The sequence below is a fragment of the Thunnus maccoyii genome, chromosome 21 (assembly GCF_910596095.1).
Source record: "Thunnus maccoyii chromosome 21, fThuMac1.1, whole genome shotgun sequence".
In the NCBI taxonomy this organism is placed as follows: domain Eukaryota; kingdom Metazoa; phylum Chordata; class Actinopteri; order Scombriformes; family Scombridae; genus Thunnus; species Thunnus maccoyii.
Genome location: NC_056553.1, coordinates 24,462,364 through 24,473,639, shown reverse-complemented (window position 1 = coordinate 24,473,639; position 11,276 = coordinate 24,462,364). Strand labels below are relative to the sequence as shown.

General features: G+C 38.7%; 1 protein-coding gene across 3 annotated transcripts in view; it reads right to left on the bottom strand.

Moving 5' to 3' along the window:
- The window catches only part of LOC121887978 (E3 ubiquitin-protein ligase HECW1), an 81,520-nt gene that overhangs the window by 6,383 nt on the left and 63,861 nt on the right, over positions 1 to 11,276 (bottom strand). For all 3 annotated transcript variants that reach the window (XM_042399176.1, XM_042399178.1, XM_042399177.1), the window contains 10 exons: positions 10,736 to 10,819; positions 10,487 to 10,593; positions 7,954 to 8,068; positions 5,806 to 5,919; positions 4,720 to 4,872; positions 4,203 to 4,301; positions 3,485 to 3,614; positions 3,158 to 3,304; positions 2,798 to 2,912; positions 2,204 to 2,402 (listed from right to left, as the gene is read on the bottom strand). In XM_042399176.1, coding sequence (XP_042255110.1) covers positions 2,204 to 2,402; positions 2,798 to 2,912; positions 3,158 to 3,304; positions 3,485 to 3,614; positions 4,203 to 4,301; positions 4,720 to 4,872; positions 5,806 to 5,919; positions 7,954 to 8,068; positions 10,487 to 10,593; positions 10,736 to 10,819 — 1,263 coding nt within the window. The remainder of the gene's footprint in view (positions 1 to 2,203; positions 2,403 to 2,797; positions 2,913 to 3,157; positions 3,305 to 3,484; positions 3,615 to 4,202; positions 4,302 to 4,719; positions 4,873 to 5,805; positions 5,920 to 7,953; positions 8,069 to 10,486; positions 10,594 to 10,735; positions 10,820 to 11,276) is intronic.

The following is an 11,276-nucleotide window of genomic DNA, read 5'->3' as shown; positions in this document are numbered from 1 at the left end:
AAGTAGAACACAAGACATGTTATTTAAATGGCGGATATGTATGCTGTAGCAGACAATAAAGCAATTAAATTTCATCTGAACTTTGAATTAATTTTGATAAACATTTAGGAAAATCTAGAACACTTGCACAAACATTGTTGGTGCAACTATATGAGCTTTTTTATTAATGCAAACTCATTCCTTCAGTGCTGTGTTATAAGCTGCTAGAATGAGGGATCAACATGGATTCCTCAGTTTGATATTTCAGAACATCTACGGTGCAGAAAAGTATAGCATCCCCAGTGTGTGGGTGTCCCTCTGCAGCCCTGGAAGGCTTGTGAGGGTTGTAGGGGAAAATGAATCCAGCAAAATACACAAACTCCGGGAGGAAAATCTGATGCAATCTGAGAGAAACCTGCCACTTAGGAGAAGATTTGTTTTACAGCAGGACAATGAGCTGAAGCATGAAGCTAAGGATACACAGGAATTGCTCCAAAACAACAATGTTAATGTCCTGAAGTGGCTCAGTCTGGGTCTAGAATTTCTGGTTCTTCACTCACAAGCCACATGCAACCTGACAGCTCCAGCTGTTTTGTAAAGAATGAGGAAAAACTTCAGTATGTGAAACTTTGAGAGATCTATCCACCCAGACTCAAGGCTGCAACTGCTGCAAAAGATGCATCTACTGAATACTGACTTGGAAGGAATACTTATGCAAACATGTATTTTGTATTTCATATTTGTAATTAATCTAGATCACATTGTATAGTAGAGATCTGCTTCCACTCTGACATTAAAGTGTCTTTTTCTGTTGATCAGTGTCAAAGAAGCCACATCAATTCTACTTTGATTCAATGTTGTAAAATAATAGAACATGAAAACTTCTAAGGGGGATGAACACTTTTTTACATGCACTGCATATGTGGTATTTTCCAAGTACATTTATACATTAATTTATTCAAGGTTCAATGTCTCCTGAAAGAGAAAAAAATGATTAAAAGAAATGCTGCATAGAGAACACATTTCACTAAAAAAAACACTTAATAAAACTTAATTAGAGGACTTCTAAACCATAGCTGCCCATGAAGAAGTTGAACTGATAGAGGGACCAATCAGTGTTTGTAACAATAGGACCCTGTCACTATAACCTGAAAACAAAGCACAGACTCAGGAACTTGTTTAAAGGATAGGAAAATATAACTTTCAAAAGTTACAGTGTAACTTTACACCACGTCAACTGTGCCAACACACACACATCTCAAACCTCCTGTTACTAGTAGAAGTATAACTGCTGATGCAGAAGCTTCCTCTGTCCATGAAGTCAAACTCTGGCACTTTTCGCTGCTCTGCGGTGAAACTTGAACCTTGCTGTTTCTGCTGAACACGCTCACTTTGAACTGCTGTTTACTAAATTAAGGTCCTATTGTAAGGTCAGAGAGGAACACACCTTGCACAATTTCAGATCTACTTGCACCGCAGGGAAGGGAAAATACCAAAATAGCTACTATGCTAAGCTGGAACATTTTAATGAACTGATGTGAACAATGTCAAAGCTTTTACATAAAGCATCATGAAATATGTGTATGCAGTGCCCTCATCTTTTGCTCAGATCGTATTGTGAGGTGGAATTATATACATCTATTTTTTAATAAAGTCATCACATAACTAAACATTTAAAAATGAAGTAAAGCCCAAATAACAGCCTGATGAATAATTTCAGGAAAAGCATCCACACTCCAGTCTGTGCATTATTTGGTTTTTGAAGCAAACTTTCAGTGAGACATCTTCAAGCATCCACTACTTTGTTTTTAAAAGTTTAAAGATTAAGAATTTTGTTAGAGGTTTTCTTCAGCAGCTCGTATGTGTTCTGTTTTAGTGTGTTCACGACAGAACACTGCTGCTGCACCTGGACCATCACAGCTACACTGACACAGACTTCAAAACTAGAGATTCAAATGCTGCATCAATTATATTTGGTTCTGATAAGAACAAAGGGTACTTTTATAATAACTAGCTGCAGAACCTGCTATTAGTTATAAGAGTCTAAGGACCGATGGTGTTGTATGCTGTACAGATTGTAAAGCCTATTGAGGCAAATTTGTGATTTGTGATATTGGGATATATAAATAAAATGTGTGACAAAAGAGTGACATCCAATTGTCAGACAACAAAAGAAACCCTAACCACCTCTGTAGGAAACAGCTCAGTTCTCAGGGTTAGATACCTGGGGAGGGAGGTAACTTTGCCCCACTTCTCGATGCAGAAGCGTCGGAGGCCGTTGGATCCCCGCAAGGCGGCGAAGCCTTCATAGGGCACACTGGACGTCCCGGTGACAAACTGCAGCAGGCGGAGACGCTGCTCGTTGTTGAAACGCTCCACGGCGGCCCAGAACCACCGCATCACTATGTGACCATCATGGTAACCTAGTGAGTGGAAGTCAGGGAGTTGACATGTGACATCAGAATAAACTCAGGTTAAGGGCTATGCACAGACAAGTAATCAAAGGTAACAGTAATATAACCTTGGATGGAAAAATACTGTAGATGTATCCACCTCCAACATTAAAGACATGATGCAGTTTGACTGACCGCATCCATTTAGTCCTATAACTGTATAAATAATATGCCTCCATTCATATTGTTTTACATGAGTCCTTGTTTCCCCCCAGTCTCTACAAGGGAGCGCAAAGTTAGCATGACCCAAAGAATCACAATGTCCGCATTTATTGGAAATACAGCAAGTTGAAAAATACCAGAATTGCATGTTAAGACTACTGTACATATATGAGAATTTTAGGTACAGTTTTATGCATACACACCTCCTCTGTACTCTGTGTTGCTCCTCCAGTCCCCGAGGTCAATCTCTACTGTACCAGCGATAACTAGCTCCAGCTCCCGGGCATCAAATACCGACACCAGCCTGGAGTCTACCACCTGGAATGGAAAAACAAAGAAACAGGTAAATGTTTCAGTTGCCTTTGGGTGTGTGGTTGCATTAATGTGTGTGTGCATGGGTGTATTATGATGTATTCACATCTATAGGCATAGGCTATATGGACTAAATGAGGACTAAATGGTTTTACTGTGAATTTTTACTCATACAACAAAGGCTTTTATAAGCTCATTTTATTGCGTTACACACCATGTGAGAGCTGACAGTATTGTGTATAGGTGTTTACCTCGTAGAAGCCTCTGACCAGCGCCTCTGTCTGCTGCACCACTCCTCTCTCCACCCTCCACTTGGCCATCCGCTCGATATAATCTTTCTTGTTCTTCTCAGTCACCTGGAGGTTGGAGCCACCCGACTTCAGCTCCCGCTCTGTCACCTAGAAACAGTTAGTTAACAGTATAAGTCATCAAAGCAGTGAAAGCTTGTCATTAAGAAAATATACTGTATATATAACGATACTATCATTGAGAAAATAAGAGCTCTACATGCACACCTGATCATATATGGCTGAAGCTGTTATCCTCAGTGACAAACACAACTAGAAACACAAACTGACCTGGCCGAAGACCTCCTCATTGACAGTGAAGGTGAGGTCCAGGATGTCTGTGATGTCATTGTCTTTCATCCACTGAAGAGACTGGTGGAACTCCTCATCTAGATACTCCAGATCAGACAGGTCTGTCGGCCTGTAGGACACACAGAGCTCAGCTTTTGAAAAGAAAAGACAAAGACCATACACATATAGCTTTATGGCCCTTGTCTTTTTAGTTTATTACCAGTTGGACGTGTCCAGAACACCCCCAGAGAGGCATCCTAACCAGCTGCCCAAACCACCTCAACTGGCCCCTTTTGACATGAAGGAGCAGTGGCTTTACTCTGAGCTTCTCATCCTATCTAACTCTGATGATCCCTTGAGTTTCCATCTAGCGCTATTATCAGGTCTGAGTTTCTGTTTGTCCAACACTTGAATTTCTTTACAAAGGTTTATGTTCTGACCATCAGTTTGTACTATTTCAATGTTGTTTCTGAGAAATCTAGCTACATTGGGCACCCCGCAGGAATTTATAAGCACCTATGTGTGCATCCTCTTGTACATGCACAAGAACATGTATGTGTGTCTACAGAAAAACAAACTTATACCCACACACAATTACATTTATGAGTTGTTTGGAATACATGCATTTTCTTCTACTGTTTTTAACCTCTGAATTGAAAGTGAAGAGGTAAATGACACATGATAAATACTTCAGGTGTGTGAGTATGTGTGTACTAACAGTCTGAGCAGGGCCTTGTAGAAGGGTCTGGTGAAGAAAGCATCCAGCAAGTATTGATGAATCAAAGCCAGGCCCAGGATACGACCGCTGAAACGGAACCTGGACACGCAGGAAACATTTGCAATAGAATCAGTTATAGAAAACTTTGACATTGTTACATGAACATGAAATAGGAGCCAATTGGACTGATACAAAATACAAGGGTACAAGGTGTAATGTAGAGGATACAAGCAGCTATACAAAACTCATGAGTTGATGAAAGTCGGAGTATGAGTGGCAGTGTCACCTCTAGACAGTAAGGAATTTGAGCTTGTTCTCCATGACATCTGAGAGCCAGAGACCAAATAATATTGTGCTCATTTATTCACTCAGAATCAAGTGTTACACTTTTTAAAATATATTTCAGTTTTTTGGGCAATAAAGGTGTCTGGCTGGAATCAAACTGAGGACATTATGGTCACACAGTATGCATGCATGTGTGTGTGTGTGTGTGTGTGTGTGTGTGTGAACAGCTTACCATTCCAGATGGTTCTCAACAAATGCTGACATGGGGCTGATTTGAACGGTGTAAGTGTCGTTGGCTGAGTATTCAAACAGACCGTAGTACGGATTAAACAACTCCTGAGACAAGAGGAAGAAAAATTCTCTGGACGGACCACTGTAATCTAATCTGAGGACACAAGAAGACAGAGGGAGGAAACAGTTTTACACATTTGGTTCATGGTACATTTGGACACTAATATAGCCTTCTTGTGGCCTATTAAATAAACTAGATCTCTTCCATTTATCCACCTCCAACAAAGAGGACAGTTTAATTAAGTCTATTTTAATGTCCTATAACTCTATAAATAATGTTTCAAATGGTTTAACACCTCACCAAGAATATATTACAGAGAAACTGAATACACATCATTTAAAGCAGCAAACAAGCTGTAAACACAACAATGACATATCATTTTGCTATGAATGTGTTAGCAAACAGTTGCATATTTACACATCCAGCAGACACAGACCAACATTAACATTCATTTAGAGTTGTGTTTGTGTCCACCTGATGGATGTAAGTCCAATATTCACTCTCCATTTAGCTCTGGTTTGGTCTCCACCAACTACTATGAAAAATATCTGTCTCTATGTTTACAGCTAGCTGCTAACTCTGTCTGACTGCAGTTTAGTGTTGGGCAGGTAGTGTACAGTGGGTTTTTTAGAGCTTAGCCACTAAGAACAGTTGTCTGCTGCTGCTGGAAACAATGCTGACGAGAGCAGAGTTGTGGGCCTGAAAACCAAAACAAAGAGCTAAAAGAGCCTAAAACGCTCTGTAGAGCTTAGAGAAAAGACAAAGTTCGGCTAACAGTTCTGTGTGAGTTCATCATTATGAGCAAACCCTTTCACATTGTACTAAGTCATTTAATCCATTGTTAACATAAAAACATTGACTAGTGCAGCTTTAAAGATATTGTAAACAGGATAAAAAAACAACGCATGTTGGCAATTCCAATCGCATAATTTTTGGCCTCAAAATCTTGAGATTAGCAGATAACCTACTGCACTGCAACACATTTAGCTGTGTTACAGTGTGTGCGTGTGTGTTGTTGTGTCTCACCCCTCCTCTCCCAGAAAGGTGACGTAAAGTTTGTTCCTCTGCAGCTCTTTGCGGGAGTACGCCATCACCTGGTTAAAGGTTCCTTCCAGCAGGTGTTCTCTCCTGATCAGCAACCTACAACAACCAGGACAGCTCAAACACTGGAGCTTATACATCACACTGGAACAAGTCCCCCTAACAAAAACTTTGACCAGACCCCAAAAGAAAGTATGAAATGCTTGGAACATTTTTCATATTTTATTCAATTCAGTTTCTGTGCATTTGTTTTCCTAACATGTAGGTCTAAATTCAGTTTCAAAGCTTTCTCTACAAAGTTCTGGTGGAGAAATTAATTCCTACAAATATTTAAATCGAAATGTATTCAATACTGAAACCTACATTCCAAGAAAGCTACCACTGAGGATATCACCTCACTGTCCTCATTGCTGTAACAGCTATATATGTTAAAGTTAATAAAACCTTAACTTCCCAACAAAACAGGAGGGAAAAATCATAAAATCAGATGCTGTATTCTATGTTTGGGCAATCTCAGATAGGTTAGGGCATTCAAGTTAGGCTAGTTAGCTTTTAGAAGGACTAGTTTATCTGGTGTTACTCTTCTTCATTATGGAAAACTTGAATGAACCCCATTGCCTAAAGAGGGAGGGGTTTATGCAGGGTCCATGAATGCTGGCCCTGATTTCCAGAGAGGGCACCCCTCTCCAAAACCATCCTTGATCCCAAGTGTGGGTTCCTGTTCCCCATAAAATTTGGGCTCTCATGTCCCCTGACAAATTTGTCTAATTAGGATTTGAGTTAATAGCCATTACTGCTTCAAAGATTGGTGAGTGAATTACTCCATCCTAGTTTGGATTGGAGTGTTTCAAAAAACTGGGCTCTATATTTATCCTTTGTGAATAATTCGTGCCAATGTTGCAATGTTCTGGAGGATGTTTCTCCTCCATTAGGCCGGGGCAGAGTGAAGCTCTGTTGTCTTGCAAGTTCCTTCTATACCATCCGTTGGTTTTTCTCCAAACATGTGTTACTGTAATTTGAGTTTTATTTACATATCCTTTAAATTTTGATTTTCAATCATTTTAGATTTCATTCATATCATTTTAGATTTCTTTAGAGCCTTTATAGCCCATACTTGTTTTTGAATTTATTTTAACCTTTTTTGGTGTAATTGATTTAGCTTTTTTAAAAAAAAAAGATTTTAGAGTCCTTTGATTTAAATGGTTTGTTTGGTTTAGTTTAAAACCTTTTCAGGGAAGTTTCACTGAGAGGAAGCCTCTCTTTTGCAAGAATGTCCTGATCACATTCACAAAGTTACACACATTCACACCTGGAAGCTGTCCAGTACAACCACAGTCTGAGCTGCTGGCCACTGAGGAGCTCCATTGGAGCAGTTGGGATAAAGTGCCTTGCTCAAGAGCACATTGGTAATGAAGGTTTGGCAAGTGCTGCTTTTTCACTTACTCCACCCAACAGTATCCTGGACTGACCAACAACCCTCCGGTCACAAGCCCACTTCTTCAGGCCACCACTGCCCTTTTGTCATTATGGGTTAGGGTTAGATTATGTTTGATTTAGTTACTGTCTTATTTATGTGGTACAATAAACTCAATTACCAAGATATTGAAGTATCAAAATTGATTTTCAATTGCAGTTAACAGTTTGTAAAGTAGCTTCAGCTAAGGCTAGCTATAACTGCCCTCTGAGTAGCCTTAACTAACTAGAGTACATTCTGCACAGTTTTGTTTTTACCTTAGTTGTTGTTTAGTTTTGTAATTTCTGAAAATTTTACAGCTTTTTTGGGGGGTTTCTTCCCCGAAAATTACACATTCCTATGGCATAATAATTTTGATATGGTAAAACTGATGTCAAAAACTCTGATTCTGGTCTAAAGTCAATTTCAAACAAATATGTAGTTACTGCATTTTGGATTTGTGGGGCTGTAACCTATAGATATAGATGTAGATGATAAATAAACATATATTTGGGACTGGATTATAATTATCTCAAAAATGTTAGGAGGGGAGAAAGCAGTGTCAGCTGTGTCAGAACTAATATCAGGATATTTACTACTGCTGTAACAATCTAATGGATCCGTTTTATTTTGATGGTACAATAAATGGATTCATGTGTGTAGTTTGCATACAGTCTTACTTGATCTTGCCTGGTCCCTGGCCGTAGCCCTTTGCTTCTAATTTCCTGTAGAAGTTTCTTAGTTTGGCTTCAAAGTCTCTGCGGTACGGAGCTGGAGCCCTGGCTCTCTGCAGGCCTACATACACAAAGACAAGAATAAATAAACATAAAAGAAATGATAAGAGAGAAGATAACATCAAAAGGTCTTTGCATAAGTGTATTATATTTAATAGCGATTTAAAAGTGGAGAGTGAGGCTGGAGGAGTGGGATACAGACAAAATATTTATTATAACCTTTGTGATTTCTTTTTAGTGAAATTGTAAAATAATCCAATTTAAACTTTTAAAACTCATTCCATTTTTCCATCACTGAGTTTTTGTCTAACAATCAAACAGGGTACTTTGTTGTGATTGGCTGTTGCTTTGGTCTGAATTAGCAAACATCTCACATACATGGCAATCAAAGAATTTGCAATGAAAAGAGGCATTCTGAAAAAATAACTAGTGGAATGAAGCAAATGACCAACAATAAACACTGCTTCTATCCTGCTTTTTACAATAACAATGAAGAGGTCAAAATCCCAGCAAATCTCGTAGCATATAAAGAAGAACTTAACTGTGAGACAACTAATTGTTGCTAGAGTTCTGACCTCTTCAAAAGCAGGATGAAATAACATTTGATCCATGAGTCAAGTTTTAAAATTTGAGTAGCTTTTTTCCTTTATATAATTTCATGGACATATTATGCATTTTATCTGTATTTATTCATATGACTATTTATTTCATGATATCTTAATTATTTGTGTAAAATTGATATTCATAGAAACCTGAGCTGGGATGAGATAAAACTGTGGACTGCATGTTAAAGATCTGCAGAAGATAAAAAGGACCCTGAAATGCACAACAATAATAATAATATACAGTATAACAGTAAGACTATCGTGCAGATTATCTCACACCAGTGGCAGAAAATAAAAAAATAACATTTTAATAGTCAATAAGAGAAGGAATGAACCCTGAGGGATGTTTCTTACAGTTCGACTGACTGGGAATGTAAGATGTGGAGCAGTTCAGCTGAGCCAACAACATTTCTTACTGTTTTTCCAGGTCAGGTTTACAAAAAGACAATAGACAACTATTAGATAAAGCACTATTACAAGCCAGGCTTCCCTGCTGTGACCCAATTTCCCTTTATAGAACCTTCCATCAGTAACATGCACACCCCAACACACACACACACACACACTTGTGGGCCGCTTGAGATCTACTGGAGCTCATTAAGATAACATTAGTGCACCTCAACATGGCACAGCAGGCTCTGTCAAACAGCAATGATTACCATTATGGAGTTTCTCTGTGTGTGTGTGTGTGTGTGTGTCTAACAAAACCCGCAGAGGGCTTCAGATAGCATGCTAGATTACTGAGCATCTTCACTGTCAACAGTTCTCCAGAGTGCATCCACTTCACTTGCAAATGTGAGTAACTACCTGCCTACTGATTACTGTGGCATCAGGTGATAGGCAGATAACTCATGTGTGTATGTGAAGGATGTGGGTGGACTGAGGGGCAAAAAGCTTAGAAAATCTCAATATCTGCCACTCAGGAAAATCCCAAACCACTAATGTTGGTGGTGGCAGCTCAGTCTTCTTGTCCCAACTGGATCTGCTGCTGGTCACAGCCTGAACACCTGCTTCCTCAGTGGTGAACACATACAAGTTCATTTGGATAACATGGTATAAAATGTGACATTATCCATAATGTTGTCTGTATGTACATTATATATACTGTGAAGTGATGTTTGGCAAAAATGTGGTTTTCAACTACAAATGTTGGAGGGACAAAAGGAGTAATACTATAATGTCAACAAGTCTGCTGTAACTCATTCAATTACATGCAAACAACAGTCCAACATAGTTGTTAGTCAGGTTGGAGCTCTTTTTAACTACTTTATATATTATTGGGTAGTTTATAACAAGTTATATTTTAGGAACCAATCATATGTTGTGTGTGTAAATAATCTGTATTGTAACTATAGCTGTTGAATAAATGTAGTGAAAAAGTATAAAACATTACTCTGAATTGTAGTGGAGTAGAAGTATAATGTAGCATAAAATAGAAATACTCAAGTAAACTACAAGTACTTCCAAATTGAACTTAATGTAAGTACAGTACTTGAGTAAATGTACTTAGTTACATTCTACCAATAATATACATTCCAGTGGCTGTGGATACTATCTGGAAAGGGGCTGAAAATCAGTGTAGTGCTCCTTTAAAATGTCCAGATTTTGAAGAAATGTTTGTTTTAACTGTACAGTTGTAGTGAGAAACTAAACTTGAACTGTGTTATGTAGGTATTGTCTGTATGAAGCATAATGCAACTGTGTGTTTGACACAAACCACTTTGCTGCAATAACAAGAATTATTACTGAAGTAGTTCAGGAATGTTTCATTATTTTCATTATTTTGTTTTTCTCTGAGTCAAAGAAACAGTCGGGCTTCATATTAATGACAGGCAGCTGTGATTGCCATGTGATTGGCAGCTTGAAGGACCTACCAGGAGAGTTCTGAGGCGAGGAGGCGGGGGAACAGCGAGGAGAGAAGCTGAAGCCGGGGTGGATGGGGTGAGGTGGAACATAAGACATGATTTCCTCTTCAAATAAACTGCAAGGACGGGAGACAAAAAAGCATAGATGACTTTTGTTCTTTGCACTATAGTCCAGGTATTTGTGATTTCAGCAGTTTGTAAGAACGTTACAGAAAAACAAACTAGATGTTGGGTTGATACTGGAATGAGGTTCTTTACCTCAGTAGGATGACCAGGTCTGCATCACATGACAGCTTCTCCACACCCTGGGTACCTTCTGTCCGGATGTAGTGGATCTTCTCCCTGAAAAGTAAACAATGACCTGTTATCTAAAATAAATCCTTCACATTGGTTGAAATTTTTAAAACTTTTCTTGATAATCATACACAGTGATTTCTTGGGAACTCTGGTGTTTTTAGTCATCATCACAATATTGTGATCTGTCCAACCCACAGGAATGGAACATCCTTCAGAACACTGCACTGGTAAACTGCTAAAAATCAAAACAATACATGTCTCAATTTTCTCATGGTTTCTGGTGGAAAATCTTGTTGCACTTGTAACCATTTGGTTTAAGTTAGTTCTATTTGTATTCTTTGTATCACTCTTATTAATATTAAAGTCATCCAATAGGAGAACCTCCATGTTTTCTTCTCTTGCTTTATTTATGCTGCTACACAGATCTTCCAGACAGGACATGTTTGATTTGAGAGATCTGTAAACACATCCAATAAGCATTGGTAACTGATATGGCAACTAT